The sequence below is a fragment of the Chamaea fasciata genome, unplaced genomic scaffold (genome assembly GCF_029207755.1).
Source record: "Chamaea fasciata isolate MVZ Bird 193981 ecotype frontalis unplaced genomic scaffold, bChaFas1.0.hap1 SCAF_3, whole genome shotgun sequence".
NCBI lineage: Eukaryota > Metazoa > Chordata > Aves > Passeriformes > Sylviidae > Chamaea > Chamaea fasciata.
This window is the reverse complement of record NW_027094088.1, coordinates 48,598,534-48,622,196: the sequence shown is the minus strand read 5'-3', so window position 1 is coordinate 48,622,196 and position 23,663 is coordinate 48,598,534. Positions and strand designations below refer to the sequence as shown.

At 36.8% G+C, this 23,663-nt stretch overlaps 1 protein-coding gene across 2 annotated transcripts in view; it reads right to left on the bottom strand.

Moving 5' to 3' along the window:
• Positions 1 to 6,206: 6,206 nt before the first annotated feature.
• Positions 6,207 to 23,663, bottom strand: part of SHPRH (SNF2 histone linker PHD RING helicase) — a 51,710-nt gene continuing 34,253 nt past the window's right edge. For both annotated transcript variants that reach the window (XM_066178897.1, XM_066178896.1), the window contains exons 19-30: positions 21,875 to 22,048; positions 21,493 to 21,555; positions 20,226 to 20,451; positions 19,203 to 19,346; positions 17,811 to 17,912; positions 16,899 to 16,970; positions 14,970 to 15,158; positions 11,371 to 11,463; positions 10,744 to 10,830; positions 10,126 to 10,304; positions 8,152 to 8,232; positions 6,207 to 6,938 (exon numbers count right to left, since the gene is read on the bottom strand). In XM_066178897.1, coding sequence (XP_066034994.1) covers positions 6,842 to 6,938; positions 8,152 to 8,232; positions 10,126 to 10,304; positions 10,744 to 10,830; positions 11,371 to 11,463; positions 14,970 to 15,158; positions 16,899 to 16,970; positions 17,811 to 17,912; positions 19,203 to 19,346; positions 20,226 to 20,451; positions 21,493 to 21,555; positions 21,875 to 22,048 — 1,507 coding nt within the window. In that variant the 3' untranslated portion in view covers positions 6,207 to 6,841. The remainder of the gene's footprint in view (positions 6,939 to 8,151; positions 8,233 to 10,125; positions 10,305 to 10,743; positions 10,831 to 11,370; positions 11,464 to 14,969; positions 15,159 to 16,898; positions 16,971 to 17,810; positions 17,913 to 19,202; positions 19,347 to 20,225; positions 20,452 to 21,492; positions 21,556 to 21,874; positions 22,049 to 23,663) is intronic.

Sequence of the window (23,663 nt, the reverse complement as noted above, 5' to 3'; positions counted from 1 at the left end):
ACAGGGAAAAAAGAAAAGTCCTACTGAACAGTGGTAGCTTGTTGATGAAGGAAGCATATGTTAAGAATTCTAGAAACTTTACAGAAAATCTATGTTTACAAGATGTCTGAAGAATACACAAAAGGAGATATTCCCCAGAAATATCCACGGCATATCCCTCATATAACATAGCTGGATCAAACGTTTGACAAGATTTCTCAGCACTCATTTCCCTGCACTAGAGGACGGGATTGGGCTTACTGCCTTTCACCTGCACTGCAGGCCTTCACAAGGTGCAGAATTTCTCAAGTGGCAATTACCAAGTCCACTGTCTTGCCCCTTCAGAGACACTTGTTGATTTACAGCAGAAGTGATTAATTACCTTGCCTCTATTAAGCAAAACTTGCCTGTTTGGTTCAGGGAGGTTAATCTATAAATCTGTATTACAAATTTGAACCTTTATCTTTCACAAATCCACAGCATACATTTCACTAGGGAATCCTATGACTTAGGTGCACATTAAAACATGTATCCCAGGGGCTAAAACTTTTCAATATTCCCATTTGTTCAACCACTGCAAAGCCCTGCTTTGTGTCCACAGCCCAAGAGCTTTCAGTAAGAAATTGACTAATATTTCAAATCTGGAACACAAAAATGTGCCACTGCATTTAGATGAACATTTAGCTCCAATGAATAGGCTGTACTTGCAATCTTTCACCCTTTGTTTATTCATTGCTTGTATCAGTGACTCACTCCTCCCACAGAAAAATCAGCAGAAGGGCACTCAGAGGAACATTTTACAACTATTCCTCATTCTTCCCCCTCAACCTCCTCCAACTCCATCTAGTAGAGATTCCAGTTCTACTGCAGCATGTACAACAGCAGTAAATATGAATGGATCACCTAGTCTCAGAGATATCCCCTTCATCTCTTTTCTGGCTGGTGGTGAAGTGCTCTGGGCTTTCTACCTCTGTGACAGCAATTCTAGGATAGAATGTCTTTTAACCAGATCTGCTTACAAGATCTAACAATGGGGGCAGCAGTTATCTCGTGTATCATGTCCACAACTCCTACGTTGCTGCACTAAGATTTTGTAGAAGGCTAGAAGAGAAACAACACATTTCACTAATACTTGGTATAATAAATATGACTGAGGTAATACTAGAAGTCTGTAGTTTCTTGGGTCTTTACCCCATGTCCTTGTAAACTGGAACAATACTACCCAGCTTCCAGTCAGCAGAGACCTTCCCGGACCTTTGGTAGATGTTTAAGAGGGGTTATTCCATACCATACACCAGCTCCTTCAGAATGCTGGGATGAATCCCATCAGGCCCCATGGACTTGTGAACATTCAGCCAGTACAGCTAGTCCCTTACAGTTTCATCATTCACAAATGGAAAGTCACTGTCCTCACACTTGTGAACCTCCATCTCAGGAGACTCCAGGAGTGACAAGGCGAAATTCCATCAAGGTAACAAGAAAGGCAGTCTAGATTTTTGTCCTTAAACAAATGACATAGTCAAGAGAAAGTCTGTCAAATGAAGATCATCTGTTAGCATAAGGAAGTGACAATTCATAGTAACATAATATGAATCCCATTAGCTCACTTGCTCCCACAGGACAGAAGAAAAAGCAGCACAAAACTCCCCACAACTATCTAAGTCAGCCTACACCAACAATTTACATTCTGAGACACCCTATAAGCAGTCAGACCTTACACTTGGTAGAATTTGGAGAGGTAGTCTCTACCTGTTGTGAAGGTTGCTATCAAACTAAGAGATTTATATCTTGGAAACAATGACAGCTGTTCCTCAACTGAAAAAATTTGGTTTGTGTCCAGTTCAATGGAAGGGGCTGGGCATTTGCTTGTGTAAGCTCTATAAATACACAAAACAAAAGAACTTGGAAGTTAGCCCTGGAAGGCTGATATCTTGCACAAAGAAAACCAAAGCAGAGGTTTACAGGTATCTCACAATCCAACTGTCAGAGAACTATTTTAGTATTATATATTATTATAGTGTTATATATTTAGTATTTATATATTATTTTAGAAAGCCTATGTCATCTACACCAGGTGATTCCTTAACAACATTTGAAAGCTGCAATTTCAACTATTTGCCTTCTACACAGTGTATGACTGTAGAATACAGAGTGCCTACCAGGGACTTGAATCCAATACTACCATGAATCAGTAGTTACCTATTCCTTCCTCCTTGTCTAAAGAAGAGAAGTCAGTGGATACACTGTGATTTGTGACAGTGGTTCAGGTACACGTTATGAATTCCAAAACTATAGACTTGGCAAGTAAAAACTTGTAAGCCTCACTGCTTATTCAGTAAGTAGATTACTGGGGTCTTTTTTGTGTGTTAGCTGTACAATATATAACCGCGTATATTAAAGTTAACAAACTGAAATTTAGTATCTGATTCTGCAGTGGTGAAGAACAGGAGTAAATGAAAATATTATCAGTACAAAAAAGAATTTATACTAGGCTATAATTCTCTTTACCTCAGATACTTTTCCTGTGATACAGTAAGCTGGTTTTACTGTAGTCATTTTATGGATTATTACTCTTGTACTCTACTTCCACTGACCAAACACAAACATTCTTTGTAACGAACTGAGCAAGTTGGAGGTGGGTGGAGGGTGGGATGAGATGACCAACACAGAAAAAGAGAAAAATACAGGCAGAGGGAGAGACAGATGTCTTGCACCTCATTTTTTTCTTCATTATGAAATCTATTTAATCTACATTTATAGCATATAATCTTGTAAAGATCTCACTTGTTTCAGGCAACCAAAAAAGGAAGGAAAAAAAGCACAGGCCTAGTGGCTTTGTAACTCACCTTTCAGTCTATAGAAAAGCATAGCATACAGATTTTTACCAGAAAGTCTGTAGATTAAGCTTCAGAAACAGGTTTTATTTACAGCTAGACAAACCTCTAGATTTCTAAGGTTTCCTTAGACACTCATCTGATTTCTTACCTTGGAAGAGCAATAAATTTCAAGGTTAATTCTTTCTTACACTGGTCAATGCAAGATTGACCAATACAGACCATTTTCCCTCCAAATTAACTGAAGCACAGTTTTAACTGAACAAATAATTCTGCGACCCCTGAAAGAGGCAATGTAGTCATAACGACTGCAAAAATGGATGGAAAGAGGGCAGCACTATTTGTGTCAGAAGACACAGTGGCAGAGAGCTGGTCCCCAGCTCCTAGTCCAGACAGAATTTTTCCAGAGGATTTATGTCTAATTATGGGTTTAACCAGACACAACTATTTTTTACCTCTGTAGGATTCCACTCACAGATAGTCCTAATACATCTGCACGCATTGGCAGATGTAGTTTGGAAGGCCCATCTCACAAAAAGCATCATCAGCTCTGTTCAGTCCTTAATATGAAACTTGAATATGCAAAAGAAGACTGAGGTGAATATTCTTCTGTGGTACCTGACCTACATGAAAATTGTAGTATATCCCAGACTTTCATTAGTATGCTAAAAAGTTTCTTAACAGGTTAAGATGTAAACCTATTCCTGATACAGGCTGACTTAGAAACCAAAGGGAAATCTTGATGTACAAATTCTCTTAAACATCCACAGTGACATTCACACAGCTCAGTTTAACACCAGAAGTTTAACACCTCAGTTTCCAAGATGGTCATATTGTGCGGTTCAAGGAAGTTCACTATTTGTATCAAGCTTTTACAAATAGCAAAATGACAGCTCTGTTCTACAAGGCATCGAGCTTTATTTACAGTGAGAAGACCCAAATCCTCACCAATTACAATCAAAAAAATTCTTCATATTCTTTGTCATGGAAATGAAAGAGATTAAAAGTCAGCACTGAGATCTTTGGAAACAGCTGAAGCCTTATTTTTCAAGGGACTGACTTCACTGGATAAGTAATACTGTTAAGTTGGATCACATTTACATGTTTTAGCAGGAGAACACATGAGAATCTGGTACATGACTCTGGTATGTCCACACAAAGGTTATGCAAACACTGCAGTCAGTATTTATAGGTTTCTGTCTTGTGTGGAAAATCCCATTTCTATAAGTACACCAGAAGTCTTCAGAGAGGGCAGACTTTGTTCTCAGCTACGATACTGTCTTTTAAAAGCGTTTTGATACAGAGCAAAACCATGACAGCACCATGAAAACAAGGTTATTGTGTTTTGATAAAAGAAAAGCACTGCAGGTGTACAAGCTACCCTTAGCAGGAAAAAAAAAAATCATTTCATGAGAAGTCTCTTAAGATGTCTGAAAGAAAAACCTTTGTCAAAGATACTAAATATTGCTAAGAATGGAAAAAAGCATTACATTAAGTCTCTGTATTGGGTATTACATAAAACTTGAAGAATTCATTTTACTACTGACACTGGCTATATACTCCAGTGGTTCAACCCTCCAACTTCAAGAGGTGCTTTAACACAACTCATGCCCACATTTTAATGTAACACCTCCAGAGCCCTAGGTGCTGTTGCTCCAGGGCAGTCAGGAGGGCACCTAGAATGCAGATTTTCTGGCATTCTATGCTGTTATATGAGTGTAAAACAAGGTAAGACGGGACTAAAGACTCATGCAGTGCTTGATAAGAAGCTATACTTTTGGTTAGGAATTCAAAAGCCACATATTTATGGATAAAAAATGAAACCATCATGTTTATATAAATAAGCCTGATGCCTTTAAGATTTCAGCCTTTATATTTTTCAAATCCTGTACTGTATTAGTGCATAACTCTAAATTCCATATAATGGGTTAACCACTGTCTTTACCTTTTGGTCAGACAAATCAATTCCTCTGGGCCTAAAATTCAAGGACATTGTACAGACTCAGGCCCTGAAAAATATAAAGAAATATGAATTGGAGGGGAGCAAACTGGGGGAATATGACTTCATTACATGAAGCTGTAATTGGAGGATTAACCCCTGATTTGCAAATAGGTCAAACTTACATCTGTCTGGAAAACTTGTGACCATCGTCCATTTTGGGTGTAGCCCCTTGGGGAGGCTTCGTCTGCCCTTAATGTACCTGAAGGCCTTTCATTAAATATATCTGCTTTGATCCTTTTGACTTTGTCTGGCTTCTGTTTCTAGGTAAGCCCAAAAAAGGCATCAAGCCAAAAACATGAAGAGGTTGGGAAACCTCGCACAGCTGACATTTTTCAGTTTGCCTTTCTGTCTTCACATTCATTGACAACTATCCTTCCCACGTCCAGTTAATTAAAATGGGAGCTATGAATGTAAACACTATGTGCTTCCACAGTTTTTAGCACAGATGTATCTTTTCTCAGAGTGAATAGCAGCTTCTTGTGCACTCACATTGTGTCATATCTGAAGCTGATGAGGAAATGGGAATGCTGCTGCCCTCAGAGTTCCTGAAGTGTCTGTACAGCACGATCTCCAGTACACTGTAAACTAATTTAGGCTGGAAGGGATCCATGGAGGTCATCTGGTCCAACACACCACACATAGCAGGACCAACTCCGAAGGTGGATCAGGTTGCTTAGGGTTATTTGAGTTCTCAGTATGTTCAAGGATGGAGATGTCAGTTTCTGTGTAAACTGCTTGATCAATCTTACCTAGAGAAGAGTCTACTATCTATTCCATTCCCCCTGCTTCAAACTGAGGGAAGTAGCCTGCTCCTTAGGCATACACATTTGCCCACTTGCTAAACACAAAATTGTGTTTAACACCAACTGCACACCTGAGCTTGCTTCTGTAATACCTTTGGAAATTAATGTCATGTAAATGCACATCCATACCCAATGCCAAAAGGCTTAAAATTTACCATGCCTACCTTCAGCAGTCTGAAAGTTAGCCTAGATTTCTTTTCCAAACTATCTAACATCCACAAAGATGGGATAGAGTGTTCTTGCACATCTAAAGATGAAGCTTCACAAAAGTTCCTTTTCTCTTCACACTTTTTCTAACTTAGACCAGGCACCTAATAACTAGCCTGTCTACCATAATTTCATGTATTTTGTATATTTAGATTGCTGCATCTTTAAGGGGAAGAACTAGACAAAAAGATCAGTATGAGACAATGCACAGAAACACCAAATAATTATGAAGTGATCAGCAGTGTAACCAATTAATTTTTGAAAATTCTGTAGCAAATGCTTTTCTTCTTTTTTCAAACAGAGCACTAACTTAGTCACAGCTTCAAGTGGAAACAGGTACAGAAAGTTCAAATTTTTAACTGATCACCAGACCAACACACATACAAAAAGCATAATTTAATTATCATCTTTTTGCCGTAAGCATTAACAATGAAATATTTAACTGTCAAAAGTCTTTATGAATATCTAAAAGCCTAATACAAATATCCAAACTATTAGTAAACATTTGTAATTTGAAGTGTTAACAATAAGACATTTAATAATTCTGCATTAAATCTAACAAGCCCTTTCTAAAAGAATATTAATTTACAGTCATTCTTTCTAACAACTCTTTGTACAATAAAAAAAATTAGATTTTTCTGCTTCCCTTTCCCACCCAACCACCCTCATAGATTTGCTCTCAGACTGAGCTACTAGCCGATCAAGCCTGATGGTAAAAATCCTCTCAACCAAGGGTCCAAGATCTCACTTTTAGCATCCAGCTCAAACGCTCTTTGGGAAAAAAATCCATGTTATTGTATAATGTGCAAAGTGCAACTTTTATCCAGTGCCATCAGAAGTGTGTGCTGCTGTGAACGTCACCAAAGCATAAATCAGTAAAAATTAAGACTTCTCAATTTCCGATTGCTCTCTTACGGACAAATGTTAGATGATGTCTACAGGAATGAAGATCAAGTGGATATCCCGGTGCTTACTGGGTCAGGTACTTTCCAATTTTGTTAGGTCAAACCAATGTTTTACTCAAGTTCTTCAGTTTCCTCTGTAAAAAGTTCAGCCAAATCTGCCACTGTCAACACTGAGGCTTCTGACTGTTTCATGGAAGAGCTTGTGTGGCTGTGGGAAAAAATTGCACGTGGCCATCAGAGAAATAATCAGTGTAAGTAACAAGCTGTGTGCATTGAAGACAAAGCGCACAGTTCAGAGTCAATACCTGCCCAGCTTTGAAGCCCAGCAGGAGAACACACCTTCTGTCTGGAAAACAATACACTCATCAGCTACGGCCCTTGCACATTCTAAGTAAGATAAAAAGTCCATCAGCTGTCCCCAGCTGTGGTCAACACCAAACACTGCAAAGGCAGCAGAACATGGGATAATCCCCTTTGACCTCTTAACATTTCAGGGATTTGCTTCAGCTTCCAAGCATGAGGTTCAATATTACTTTCAAAAGATTGGCCCTCATGAGATCATTCAACCACTGTACGTTTATCCAAATTTTGTGTGCAAAAGTAGTGCTACTTCACAGATAAGGAGCATAAATCATTCTTCAAGAGCTAAAACTGAAATCTTTCATAACTACAGCCAAAGATGTGCATGTAATTTTTAGTTTAATAATCTGTAAAAGGCAAAATTTCCTTAAACTAAGGCCTCCTCCTAGATTTGTCATGGGTATACCATCTAGTTAAAAGGTACAAACCTCTTACACCATCTGTGTAAGGAATGTAAATAGCATTTTTGGCCCCGCTCCAATCCATCACTGCTTATAGATTTTGGAAAGATGTATCACAGTAAGAACTGCTTTCTGTGTCTGCACACCAGCCTGATGTACAACTTAGCATCTGGGCAATGCTTGCATGGACTGTGAAACCAAGGAATGTGACACAGCACCGTTGGACGAGGTTTGTAGGATTAAAAAAATAACAAAAGAAAGAACCCATGTCCTGTGTTAGAGTTTATAACAGATACTGTTGCTCTAGTGGCAGGCTTAGTACTACTCCATCAATTGCAATGCTACCAATGGAAATAGGTAAACTGAAAAGATAAATCATATCAAGATACATAATTTATCACTTAGGCTTTTATGAAATAAAATACACAAAACATAACCAAAATATTTTCCAGAAAATTAAAATACCTTAAGCTGCAAGTTACTGGAACCAGGTTAAAACTTTTGAAGTCTTAAAACTGTTTTGCCAATCAAAACATTTTGAAGAACAGTTGAACAGTTTATATATAAGATATACATTCCTAACCATAATGAAAGTATGGTGGAGAACAACCTTTTCATTTTCAGTGCAATAATGACGTTTTTAAAATATTCAACACATACCTTCTATCTACAGTTTTCAGCATAGTCTGCATTCTCTCTTCTATTGTTGCTTTTATCAGGAACCTATGAACAATTGTGGATCTGAATGTGTTTAAAAAAAAAGAAAACGCCACCATAAGTGAGCAGAAGTTGCACCATTACTGCCAAAGTTTATAACCATATTTTTGTGTCACACTAATTCTATTACAGGTGTTGAAAATATGCCTCTGGTTTTTAAGAAATAAATGTTACAAGTGATTAGCAACTTCCACTGACATTTCAGAGTGCTTAGTGCTTCCCTGTAAACACATTTCCACTTTACTGTTCACACACCAAATGAATGTAAGCTGTATTAGCTAAAATCCTAACGTAGATACTGGGCTAAGTTCTGCTTTCTGTGTCCTTACTAGAAACATTCCTCCTGAGCCTAAAGAAAAAGGAGTTTTGCCCACTGGTTATATACAATTCATTGTCACAAATTATTTCAAGAGACAAGAGCTCAATGTGATGGATAGTTATACCTAATACCCAGAGTTTTAATAATATTGTTTTTGAAGACAGCAAAATATTACAATTTTTTAAAAAGAAGTCAGTAACTGTAGTCAGTAAACACTGGTAAAATATAAAACCCAAAACGTCCATAAATATAGCACAAAATGAAAACTGCATTTATGATGCATTATGATACATTTTGAAATAAAATTTCAGAAAAGAAAGCAGTAATTTATAAAAATGCCAGGCAGGAGAAAGTGAAATGGAAAAAAGGCAGATCCAAAGATAAACATGAAAAAGCACCCTGTGCTTCCTAGTATAAACATTTTTCAAGGTAAGAACCCTTGAAAATGCTTAGATATTTTTCAGATCTTAGGCTGAAACTTTGGCAGGTAACATTTCACAGAGGAATACAGGGGCAATACTTTCGGATTCACAGGCAAGGTCTACCCCCAAAAAAGAGAAGTAAATAAGAACTGAACTGGTAACAGTTGCACCAGTGACACTAAACAGAGTATTCTCTAATGCTCAGTGTACTTGGAACACAACCTTTTTTAAAAATAAGTCTTGCTGAAATCTTAACTCTTAAAAAGTACAGCATATTCTTGGTGGTTTTATTGCAGCGTTTTTACCACACCTTTCGTGCCGGCATCTGGTAGAATTGCAGTGCGGGCTGTTGCAATCAATCTTTCCTATGCCCTCACAGCTAATTCAAAATCTTTACCAACACACAGAAATATCCACCTGTTCATAAACATTCTTTCACATACATGCTCCTTCATGTCCTCTCTCTCTTTGCTTTCATTTCCAGAACACAACCCCTACTACTATTCTACAGTATTGGTATTCCAGAATTGACTGCAGCTATTTTTCTTCTTCATATACTGGGCTTTAAATTTTTTTTTTCTCCAAAGTCACAAGACCTTAGGAAAAACACATACATCTCATATATTGAGGACAAACTTTCTAAAACCTTTTCTAAGTGTTCAGTACTACCTATGTCAGAGCAACAACACTGAAGCAAACAAGAGACATGCAAACTCATTAATGCCTTCAGAAAGGGGTGAGGGCAGAACTGTGATTTAAAAACTTTTCAGTTCTAACAAGAGTGTGCTATAACTTTCTTTCTGGGGGAAAAAAAAAAAAAAAAACAAACAAAAAACCCAAAACAAAAAAACCCCCAAAAAACGTCCCAAAACAAGGAAACAAAAGACCCCCAACAATTTATGCAGCTCCTAGGCTGGAGCTGAGAATGACCAGTTAGAAAGAGCCTCTCAAGGAAACTCAGAAAGGCCATGCCTGAACTTAGCTATATGCGGCATAAATGATGAGTTGCTCAGACTTGGAAAGGTAAGATGTTTCTGGACATTTCTGCAAGTAGAACTCCAAAGTTAAAAGCTAAGGCATCAACGGCACGCAAAAAATAGGGCAACAGCTGAACAAGCTTTTTTCAGATCTATTCTGGACCATATCTAAAGCACTGAACACAACAGCAAACCTTACTTTGTCTGGCCAATACGATGTACTCTGCCAATAGCCTGTAGCTCATGTGCTGGGTTCAGAATGGGCTCCACAAGCAGAACGTGAGTTGCTTCGATGATGTTGAGTCCATTGGAACCAGTGTGAAGAGGCAGCAGCAAAATATTGATGTTGGGATCATATTTAAATGCAGACAGGTTTTCCTAAAAGGCAAACACCACAGCAGTGTGACAGAAGTTCCTCAATGAAGAGTGTGGGGGACAAGACTGTATTTTCAACAAATTATAGGAGCTAATACAGGCTCCAGAGTGACAGTCTTGCAGGTCTGTCATCCCAGAACAGACACATGACAGTCACAGGAAGGCATGATCTTCTTGCCACACTGATCAGAGTGTCTCATCCTTAACTTTCATGCAAATGCATCTTTCTCAAAAGTGGATGTACTGTTTATCTCCAAATGCTTTAAAATAGGACTTTTTGAGATTATAAGTTTTAGAATGAATAAGTTAAGAGACCAAAGCTTCTGCCACACAAATTTCCTGCTCTTTTAGTTTCTGAAAGGAAGCAATGACATAAAAAGGATCAAATTAACTTCTATGATTTCCCACTGAAAATAATTTAAGAAAAATATCCTTTATGTACCTGAAATTTACTAATTCCATTGATCTGAGAAAAAACCATGTTGTTGTCATACAAAGCTTTTGAAATTATATCCAACACATCTTGCCACTGTAAAAAAAAACAAAACAAAACCACACAACACAATAAAAGTAACTCAACATTACAAACAGCAATGACAACTAAAAAATAATAATTAACTTTCCTAACAAAAAGTAAAGAACTTTTCAAAATACTAGCATTTGCATTTTTTTAAAAAAAAAATTGTGCTAGAAACCAAATCTTTCATAAGACTTAAGTAAGACAGGTAATTAGAAAGATCAGCTCGAATAAAAGAGATTGGTAGCCATGTCAAACACAGTTTTACAATGTGTCAAAAACATCTGGACATCACATTTTAAAATATCTAGAATTTCTACTGCTTTCATACAAATCTAAGTGCTTGCCCTTTAAAGAAGCAAGTTTTCATCTGCTGACTATGATCATTATTCTTGTTCCAGTTACAGGACTTGCCCTACAAATCCTCATAACAATCAAGTGGTTGTACAGTGATTCAACATTTTGGTAGCTAAACTAGTTCCCGAAAATATTATGAACACTTTAAACTCAAAACACACATGCAGAGACAAGACAGAAAATGGTGATTAATACCGTTGAGAAAACTAAGGACTTAGCCCCTGGATCTTTAAATTGAATTCTCTTCAGTGTTCGGACCACAGCTTCCACTTTGGTGGAGTGACTTCCCTTTGAAAAGTCAAAGAAGAGCATTAGTAGAGTAGGATAGTAAAAAACTCCTTCCACATTCATTGCTTTATTAAATGATGTTATATGAGGTCTCTTACACATCTTACACAAAGTTAGAAATGACCAGCCCCGAGGAAGGCAGGTCAAGTAGCACTGAAATACTTTTACCTCTCCCTTACAATGCACTGCATTAGGATCAGCAGTGTGCAACAGCATGTGTAGCACATGGAGGAATGAAGCGCCATGCAGACACACCCTCTAGTTCTGCGTGAGGCAAAACACATGGTTTTGGTGCCAAGCGGTGCAGTGGCACTAAATATCCCCATTAGGCCTCCTGCAGTTTGACTTTGTGGCACAGTCTTTAGAGAATTTTTCAAATGCACATTAAAATTTCCTTACCTTCACACCTCTTGAAAATGGACCAAGAAAGAAATCTACCTGAATGCTATTTATGCTGCTTTTGTTTCTCATTCTAGCAACACCAAACCTATGCACAGTACTATGAAACTTGCTATTTATACTTAAAACAGTAAAATTGTAAATATAATTAATTTTTGAATGATGGTGAGCTGTAATGAAAACATCTTTCTGTTCTGCATTCAGAAATATTTCAGTGCTTAATGAATCCAATACTTTATTCTACTTCTTGTCAATTTTGATTTATGTACTCTTCCCTTTCCCCTTAGGTCAGCAAGAGGATACAATGAGATGCAATTACTTTTCCATCTCCTTCAATATGTACTTTATATTACAGCAATTCTACCTAATGTATTTCTTAAAGAAGCCTTTACTTTCTTACTAGTTCCTACACACATAGTAATTTCAAGCTGTGCTAGACTGAGCAGGACAAATATTGTTTTATTCCTGTCTGCACCTGTCTTTTGAATATTGAATTAACTATGTTGGCTCACTACAATGACAGATCAAATTTACTGAAGTCATGCCGTTTGCAGAATTGGCTGGGAAGGATTGTCAGCAGTCTCAGCACATCTGGGAACCAATTCTGGGCTGCTTGTTCACTCATACATTAGGCAGCTAACATGTAAAAGACTTCCTGCAGACTGTTTTACCAAAGGCTGCAGTAAGCAGTGCCATTTTATTTCCCAGGGTCCTCCACAGTGATTCCTACTCTGCAATGTTACAGACATAGAAATTAATCAGCTTTCTTCCACGTCATTTCTGTTGCACCTGGTAGTCACTGACTGTCCCTCTGACTGTTTGCAAAGTCAGATGGACAATTAGAAATGCTTATGTTGGTAGGTGTTCTGATCTGAAAGGATGACACATTTGCAGCCCTATGGCTGTTGCCTGCCAATCATAAACACCTACAGTTAGGAGATCCAAGACTAGCTTTTAGGACTTCCTACATAATTCCAGGGTCATTTATGTGCTTTTCCAATACCATTCATCTTTGATTGAGTGATGACAATGCTGGCTAATCTGTTCTAATTGTCTAATTTTCCTCAGAAACTGTTTTTAGAACTTACCATAGGTTCTATTTTCCCCTGCTATAACAGATAGCAGCTTTAGCCACTGTTGTTGATTTTTCCACCCTTCAGATTCCTGTGACTCAGGTGTCACAAAGGTGACTTTGTACAAGATCAGTAAGGGGAATTATGGTGCAGAAAAGAACAGCACAATGCTCAAAGTGGCCACAGTCTTTTTGCTCTATTTTTTTAAACAAGATAACTGTGTAAAGTTCTTCATCCCTTTGTCTACGTTATGTTTAACTATATTAGACTTACTGAACTTAAAAGTGACTAAAACTTTGGCTCACAGCACACACAAAGATTTCAATTTTTTTCCCTATGGACAGATAAAACTGACAGAAGTACCCTTGCTTTTCAGTCTTAAAAAAATAAACCCTACTCCTTACCCCTGGTCTGTCTTACCATGAGTCTGTCATTTTGTTGAATATTCAGATGATTATTTATAAAGAAATTGGCTAGTTCAAATGAATTATGGAACAGTTAACATTAGAACCAAAACTACCCCCTAACAAACAACTTCTGTCTCAGATGACAGGCTGGCAACACCCACTGTAATACTGACCAGACACAGGAAGCTTTTACAAAACCAAAACATGCAGGGATGCCAATAATCTCCCTCTCAGTATAAAATGCTTCCATTTACAGCAGTCCTTCTGCATCTAAGGCATTACCTTAAGATGGTTAGTGTCAGTAGAATAAAGAGTAAGATAGAAAGAAAGAGAGGTAGTGAATACTTTAAGAGACTGGAAGGATTGAGAGAGATCAGATTAAAATATAAACAGGGAATAAATCACACAATTTTCATATCTATCCTGAAAGATACTGATCTTAACCTTAGTATTCTATAAAAACCATACTAAGTTTGTTGTCTTTGTTAACTGTCCTTTAAAGGAACAAGAGGTAGAAATTTTTATTTTTAACAATGTTGCTTGTTTAGAGAGTAAATACAGTGAAGCTACAGTGTAAATTTTTAAATTTTCATGAACAAAGAATGAACTTTGCTCAAGCAAATTCACACAAAATTAATATTTTTGCTTTATTTTTGCTTTCTTCAAAGTTTTTGATACAGAAATACTTCAAGAAAACACTACAGCTCTTTACACAGGACAGCAGATGACATGGTCTTTCAGAGTCTTATTTATGAAATTTGGTTATTCTAGTTATTTTTAATGTAATTTATGAAACATATTTGAAATTTTCTTAGAAACAGGGTGATATCTCTACTGTATATGGAGTTAATATATAAAAAGCCCTGCTTGAAGTGATGTTCTAAGAAGTAGCACTTGAAAAATACAGCCTATTTACTCCCCCTGGTGCCACATACTGTACACTACTTTAATAATTCGAGTTAGGAATCGTCTACTTATAAAATGGAATTCCATTTGTCCAGGGAGGTTGAAATAACTAGTGTGAATGTGGCAGCATTGTCTTCAGTATAGGGCAGCAACCCTAGACATTGTGCAAGGTTCAAGGAGACTTGAACAGATATCATGGAAGTCTGTCAGCACAACTAGTTATTATTTTTTACTATACTAATCAGACTGAAATTATCACAAGTTATGTCCAGCTGTATTATAATCATATTTTAATGAAAGACAGCAGTATCATCTAAACCAAAGTATTATCAATGTATTTTACCTTTGCATTTTAGCCCAGAATCCTCTGTTTTTTCCACAACTGCAATAAACACAGGTTTTTTGTTTCTACAACATTCTACAAGATATTCATGCAGAGCAAACATACAGCTATGCACTACATGTATGTCAGTATGGCTAAAGACTCATGGAAATGCTGTCTCTTCAACCCAATGAAAAGCCTCCATTAGTAAAAAAAGCAGATAAAATAGTGCAATCAGGACTGAATTTCTACACATTTGTGTCTAGTGGTTTTGTCACTAGGACAAGCTATTTATAAAACTATATAGTACACTTGTCTGCCTTAACACAGTATGCTACAAAACACAACAAATACGCACTGCTGAAAGTTTGAACCACAGAGCTCCTGCAAACAACTCACCTTTACAGGAATATCGTCCTCCTGATTTGCAGCCTCTGCAGTGAAGACATAAGATATTTCTTTATGAGATGTTGTCTGCCTGCAAATGGCACATTTTATGGAGCTCCGGCGGGTGCCAACGCTGTACTGCTGGATGATGATTGCTATGCACTCATTACAAAAACAGTGTCCACATGTCAGCACTGCCCACTGTGCAGGAAACAAAAAAACCCAAACACAACACAGTTGCAGTTTTGGACCAGTGAAAAAGAAAAACAGTCCACTAATCTATGATAAATTACTTTTTCATAGAGAAATTACGTTATTTTCATGATACTCATCAGATCGAAGAAGAATTTTAAAACTGTTGCACTCCAGCTGCTAAAAAGCCTGAATTTCAAAATTTTCCAGCACACAGACATTCATGATCTAGTCTCTGCATTTACTGTTCATTGTTTGCATTTTCTCAGTTTTGAACTTCAGGAAAGACATTACAATCTTTCATTTCTATGAAAGATGATTCTTAATGCCTTATATGTAAACACAGGTTAAGTATTTACATAATTTTTTCAGTATTACACAAGTGTTTGTATTTGCCTTCTATAAAATTCTTTCGCTGTGCATTCATATTAGATTGGTCTTATTAAATAAGTGATAGAAAGAAAGCTTTAGTTTTTCCTTACTGGTAAGTCCTAGACAACATCTTTGAACTTACACAGTGTCTCAGTCTCTTTATGACAGAATGTGTGTGAAACAGAAGATTGCGTTGCAGAAGCTGTTTTCCCCTTGTGAGCCTAGAGCATCTACACGTCAGCCAGAACTTTCCATAATAGAGAAGCAATTTGCAGACCAATAAGTTTTGAAATTCAAAACAGTATCTTTTGCTGTACTAGTCTGTTCTTTAGGCCATTCCAAGAGGAAAGACTAAGTTTTCATGGGACCAAGTTGCAAAGGAATTGACTGAACCTCTGATTATCAAGCAGAAAGTCTTTTAGGCTTTGTAAAGTTTTTTCATTTGTGCAGAAACAGGATGCAAGGTACTTTAAAAGTTCTTTTAAACATGAAAGCTACAATCATCTAAAGCAGCAGTCTTGCTGTTAAGCAAAGATAAAGAAAGTTAAAAGATTATTTTTTCTTTCAGTGAACTTCTTCAGCTCTGAGATAAGGAATAATGGCAGTTAACACGACTAACAGCCGTTCTCTGTAAAAACCTGTATTACCCTTGGAAGAAAAGCACAGAGGGGATTTTGGAAACATGGCAGGACAGCAGTTCATGCTTACACATGTCTATAATGCAAAGAGAAGTTAAACCTCCTTAAAATAGCTACCCTAAAAGAAAGAGACAATTTAGTTGGCCATATAGGAGTCTTTTCATGTTTTTTCCTAATGCATGGCAAGGCAAGTTCAAATTATGGCTTTGTACTTTATGATATAGATTAAGTCCCACTTGAATTTCAACTCCTGCAGTTCAGCAGGGAAGTGGTGGGGAAGGAAATCCACATTGCCAATATTTATTCTATTGGATTTTGCTACTGTTTGCGTATGTAATATCCTTTTCTTCAGAAGAAAAAATACCACCAATAAGAACAATTACAGTAAAATACAATACTGGACAATAGAAGTCTACCTACTACTTCTTCCTGTTAGCTTATAAATGGAAGAAAAATCTTTCTGCTAAAAGTATAACTTCAGAGCTATAAAACAATCATGAACACACATTTTTGGAACATTTAAGCACTGATGTCAAAAGCTAGAAGAAGTAGAGGTACTTGTATTTGAGAAAGATGTTATTTCAGGGGAGAGGCTGGTTGGTGCATTGCAGGAAACAGCTCATTTTCTCTGTTTCATTAAAACATCCATTTAAAAACAGATCTTGACAATTTGACACAAACTGGTTCAGCTCTAGTTAAAGATGTTCTAAAACTAAAACCTGCTGGATAACTATCTTACCTGCATTCCCAATTGACGTGCACAGATTGGACATGGTTCTGGGTTAACTCCTCCAGTAGTTTTATCCTGAGACTATAAATTAGAAAAGAAAGTGTAAGCTTTGTGTTTTGTTTTTCTATATTTAAAACAAGCTTCCAGAAAAAAAAAAGAATAATGAGGCCCTTAAAAGAAACCAAATCAAACGAAACACTGTGAGCAAGTTAAAAACATATTCATGTACTCAAGTCCATCTTGAGGAGTTAAAAAAATATGTTACTTTTGGTAAGCAAAAGGAGCACTTTTCATTCTGCAGTCTTTTAGATGGCATCTCCAGCTCTGTAACAGCTCTGAAAAATCCTGGTAAAATAAAAGCTTCAAACAACAAACTCCACATATTTTCTATCAGCTTTACATTGTTGCAAAACCACTTAAATTTTGCTTAACTATGCTTACTTGAACATAAATGCACTTACTCAAACACTATGATTAAAATAACATAATACATAGAGGTTGTCTGTTTCAGTTTGGTTTTGGTTTTTTGTTTTAAGCATTTACTTAAACTCCAGACATGATTATCCTTCTGTTTCAGGTAAGCTCTCTGTAAAACACCAAAGCTGTGGCAGAGACATACATAATTTTATAAGGCTTCTACTAAACATGGCCCAGTTAGTTTTAATGAAAACTTTAAACATCAAAACTAGTTCATAGTTTAATAAGCATGTAATTAAGCAAGTAACTAAAATGTATAATGCAATAAATAATTCTATGAGCACATAGTAACCCAAAGAACAGCACATGGAATTTGAAAATGTAATGAATCTTCACAGAAAATACAATTTAAGATAGAAGTTTTAAATAATGGTAGGTTTCTTCCCTTCCACAGGTAAACATAGTACATCACATAGGTAAAGACCAAGGAACTATTAATCTTACTTTCTCCAGATTGGTGAGGTACAGAAGTTGTCCTAATTTCTTTTGAAGCTGTGATTTGGCAACTGCCTTGTCATTCAGAAGTTTCACTCGATTTTGCTCTACCTATGAAAACAACATTAAGTATGTGTTTAAAAAGGAAAAAAATAAAATGAAAGTTTTACAATAAGGCTTAAATTATTTTTTTTCGTGAAATTCAGTTCAGTGATTTAATGGCAACAGATGGAAAATCAGCTCATGTTGGAATTTTAAGATGTGCTTCTCCCCAAGCAAAACTGATTATCTATTCCTTTCCTGTACCCAGTATGAACACAGCACTGTGAAGGGGATGAGATGCAGAAGGTACACAAAATTGCTTTTTATTGTTTTATTTACGTTATTGGTTCTTTACAGAAGCAAAATTAAATTTAAAAAAACCTGAATTTTTAGAAGTTTCTTTTGAACTTTATTCAATTTCTCTACTATTTCCTTATGACTGTGTATATATATACTAGCATCAACTGCTGCTTCCAAAAGCAATGTGTAAGAGACAACTATTTTCTTTGTATTTCTTAGAAATTTCCACTTTTGACTTAACCTATACAAAGACAGAAACACCAACCTGACTTTTTTTTAGATTAATTACAGATGATAGTGAAGAAGTGTAATACTGCACAAGAGGCAGGCACCTGAAGGATGAAGGCCAAAGTAATGGATGTTTCTTTTACGGCTGCATATACATGCATAACTCTTAAGACTTTATCAGGCAATTGTTAAGCAAAGTGCTCCTTTTTAAAAATTGTTTTAATACAGAGATGAAATTTATTTCCGTATAGAAAGAAGCGCTTTTGTCTAACTCAATCTCACAGAAAAAAAGCACAAAATGTGTCTATAGAAAATTTACTTTCATTGGTGCAAAAAAAATAAAATAAAGAGGTTAAATCAATCCAGCATTTTCTCTACCATCATAAACCGAGTCAGAGGCAGCTCAGAAATTTCAATAGACTGGAAAAAAAGATTATTCTTCGAGGTGCTCACTTCTGTTTTATACAGGTGTTTGTGGAAAGTATTAATAAGGGTAAGGAATCAGGTCAACTTAATTTTCCACCAGCTTGGAAGACTGGGCAATTGTAGAGAAAAGAAGGAAGTTGCTGCTGCTGAAAGGACAGCAGTCTTAGGTAAATATGCCGCTCTGACTGAAGGCTAACAAAAATGTATCAAAGTAACAGTTACAAGCTCAAAATGGCCCATGTGTTTAATTTAGAAATAGGTAAGAATTCTACACTCCACCAAGCCTGTCTGAAATGAAAACAGGGACACATTATAGACATTATGCATAGATCCAGATGCAGATTTATTTTTGTAGGAGGTAGGTTCCTCCAAAAAGAAGCCATTCTTCCCTGCCCAGTGCCCTACCTCATGTGGTTCTATAATGTGGAGCACTGGTGGATTTGGTTTTGGCTCATCAGGGTGACGCACTCTCAGCCGTTCTGTCGCCATTGCCAGCTCATCAATAGCAGACACGTGATCCCTAAGGACCATCCAATACTCATGGAGCAACTGTAAGAAAATCCCAAACAAATGAACAGCAGAACTGAATTGAGTTACACTTACATGGCTCTGCCATACAATGTAAAATAAAATGTGAGAATCTTTTTGGAGGAAGAGATAGTATTTCTTTTCAGCATTCAGCCACAACAACAACTAATTATAAAGGAAAACAAGCAGTACAGACATCATTTTGCCCACTCTCTTTTTCAGCCTCTCTGTATAAACAAGTATTAATAGCTGTCTCTCATTTCTTTTACAACTACTAGTATTACAATTTGGAAACAAAATGCCTTGCAAAACAAACAAACAAAAAAACCTAAAACACAACAACTCTGCTGAATAAAAAAAGAGTTATTTCACAGGGTATCATCCTTGTAACTCAGTGTATATTAGAGTAGTACGGACCACTGAATCAGTACTTCCAAGTCACAACAGATGGAATCACACCACTGTCTCCACTCTCATTGGCATATTAGTCCCATCTTTTGTTTCCTAACATAAATGCACATGAAAAAACTATGTTCCTTCTTCAAAAGACTTAAGGTAAACTGAATTACAGAATGAACCAGTGTTGGATTTGCTGAGTCTTGCTACATTCTGATTCAACTAAACAGATGAACACATTTAATTACATCTTTATACTGTCTTAGCAGATGCAATTACATTGCTAAGTAATTTAATTAGTAGCCAGTATAGCTTTTATAAACTGTGAAATCATATATAAATCATTTAAAATCAAATCCTGTAATAAGCACTGTGGAAAAGATTGGTGTAGGTAAAGCCTCATTTCAGGAATACGACTTAGATGTGCTAATATTCAGCTGCAATTTGTTTATAATAAATTAAATGGACCACACAACTGTTTGATCACCATGTAATTTACTGAACCTTATATTCCTTTTTCCATGCTTCAAAGAGTTCCAGGAATACGCTCCCTTCTTCGGTTAGCCTAGCATCCATTCGGTGAGCTTTGGCAAAGGAGAGAAGAGCTTTCAAGGCACGCTCAGTTTCACTGGTCGCCCAGAGCCCTCTGCTTGTGGTGGGCAAACGGTCATCGACAAGCCCTTCTTGGTCTTCTATCATCTCCTCAAATATTGCCATTTGACCTTTAACACTTCAAAACAAACCAAACACAGCACTGAGCACAGATTCTGTACTTCCACATCCATCTGTACTTATTCATCATTTATTTCAGCCTTCTTATATATGATTAAAGGATAATGCAAACCAAGCAAATATAAACTGCTGTTTTATTACCTAATCAAAAGCTTGCTTTGAACACAGTGACCTCGGTACCAATCCTCAGGCCAGTTTGTCAGCTCAAAATCATCAATAGCTTGTGGACAGGCTTATGCATCTAAATCATCTTTCAGTAGTTATTAATGTCATATTCATAAAAAAAAATCTGACTTTTTTTTATAAGCAAGAATTACTTAATTAAACTCTGCTGCAAAATTTGCTGTGTATTGCACTGTGAAAGAACAGAACAGCTTCCCAGCTCTCTCCTTGACAAATAGTGCGAATTTAGAAATACATTGATTCTTCCCGATTCCAGCAGTCATGAGGCAACAAAACTCCCACTGGTAAAGACTTCTCAAAATGTTTTCTCAGTAACCTCAAGACTTTTCAATCCAATTTTGACACTGAGGGATATGAGAGAGAGAGGTCCAAGAGAGAGCATGCAGAGAGCTGTAATCTGTCTCTCAGTACTGCCCACCATGCATACTTCTCTGACACCCCATGCTGGTGTCACCCTTCTTTCAGCTTCACCCTGTCTGAGATCTCTCATTGTAACATTGAGTGAGGGTAGTATTATACCACGTGCAGCTGGACTCCAAATAAATATTTGCACAAATAGGAACATGTGTTAAATTAGCATACTTGTATTTATATGCACGCTGTCTGAACATGCCACCACTTCATTTCAAATTTATGGTCATATTACAGCAGCTTGAGAGAAAGTGGCATGTATTCATTCCTTGGACACCATTTCTTCAAATGAAATATACATACAAAATTAAACCTAACAGAACTGCTATCAAAGCCATCAGTAAGAAGTCACTGTCATTTGGTCATAAACTTATTTCAGAAAACGTAAACCAATCCAACTCTCACTTTTTCTCACAGTCAGAAATTTATAAATCTATGAACTTACCTATGCATAAAGAGCTTTGACTCATATTCTGTGAACAATTCGTCAGCCTTACAAAAGACACAGCTGCAATATAGAAAATTGAAAATAGATGTACTCAGAATTTAATCAGAAACCAAATTATCATAAGCCCTTATTCCAACATATAAAACTACACAAAATTCTTAAAAAAAGAACAAAATAACAATTATACATACACTAATATAGCTGACACTAGAAGATTTTATATAAATAAAACCAAAGACCATGATTCTAACAAATCGATCTGTGATAACTGTGTGCATACAGCTCCTGAGTACGTAATAAAGATTTTAGTATGTTATTTCAAATAAAGGAAAATTCAGTAATACACATCTAAGGTATATTTTCTGTTTTCAAGACCTACTTGTTAAGTGGCAGTCTAACAGGTCGCAAATGGCAGATAGTGGCAGCCTCAATAACTTGCTTAGAAGGAGGCCCTTCTAAGTTTTTCACTGCTTCTCTTACAATCTTCTGGAACTTCTTCACTTCATCCAGCTGGGTTGTGAGTAGGTATTGAAGGCCTCTACAGTCACGGAATCTGATTTAACAAAAAAGAGGAATTAATGTACATCAAGACACCAAATCCAAACTTGATTCAGTATTTTAAAGTAGAAGAGAAGTAGCTAAATAGCAATCTAGGACAACATACAAAGTTGGTACAAAGTTGGTACCACAAGCAAGTGCTTATTACTCCTGTATGCAATGCTGTCAGAAATCACTCCAGTGTATCCCCAGAGCTGATGCCTGGTATTTTTAGAACAGAAAGACTTTTTCCAAGACTTGAGAGGTGTGGCCAAATACTAGTAATGAACGCAAACCTGCAATATTCTGGGCCACAATGCAGAACTACTAAAGGTAAACCACTGCACATACTTAACAGTCTTACTTGTGTCTGCTGGCCAACAAAATGATTTTCAATGTACCTGTGCAATTCCCAGCAGACATATGCACCCATCACAGAAATACACTTCATTCAGCAAGTTAGCTTTCAAAGTTAAATTTATTAAATGGACATACCAGTAAACTATTTTCCTAAAACCTAGCTGCCTTTTGTGATTGGAGGGGTGTTGCAGTAATGAACACAAACATGAACACAAGTTAAGTACTTTCCACATTGTGTTTTTCCTGAGAGCAGAAGTCTCTTGCTGAAAGAGTGCATCATTCCTACAAGCTCTGACATGGATGTACAAGATTGTGGTTCTACACCATACAGGAAGTTTGATCCAAAACATCTGTTTTGTACAGCGCAGAGAGCAAAGCACAGGTTTAACACTACTAAAGCTTGGCATTCAATATGGCCTACTTCAGTAACATGCATTTTAAAATAACATAGACAAAGTTTGCCTAACCAGGTAGTCTGAAAATAAATGTAAATTGCAACCACAAGTCTGTTGTTAATAACATCAGTTGCCAAATAACACCAGCTTTATAAAAATCTCCCTCACTATACCATGAATTAATCATAGCCAGTACTCAGTAAAGAGTACTTGTTGCTTCCACCACTGACCAGCAGCACTTGGTAAGACACTGCTTTTTAAGTTTTATCTCATATGCTAAAATAAATTGAAAAGGAAGCAAGTTTTATCCTTGTGTTATAGAAGAAAGTTTAGTCACAGATCGTTGTCCCAAAGTTATACAATCTGTAAGCAGCAATTTAAGAAGATACTTTCTAAGTCCTAATTTGAATCAAGGAAAAAAAAATCAGTGTAACACAAGCTAACATACAGAGGGATGTATAGGAAAAAAAGTTTTGCATGAACATGTCAATAATCCTTTCCTTGTATTTATTTTGACCAGAATGTGATGCTATCGTTCTCAAATAACTACAAAATGTTTCTATTCAGACTCACAGACTGGCTGAGGTTGGAAGGGGCCTCAGGGCATTGTCTTGCTCAAATGCTCTCCTCAAGCAGGGTCACCTAGAGATGGTTGCCCAGGACCATGCCCAGACAACTTCTGAGTATCTCATGGATGAAGACCCCCCCAAACTCTCTGGGCTACCTGTTTCAGTGCTCAGTCACCCTCACAGTAAAAAAACGTTCCCTGATGATCAGAGGGAACATTTTGAGTTTCAGTTTGTGCCCTTTGCCTCTTGTGCTGAAGAAAAAAAGAGGTTAAGCTTTGTATCTTTATTTAGATTATTCAATAGAATT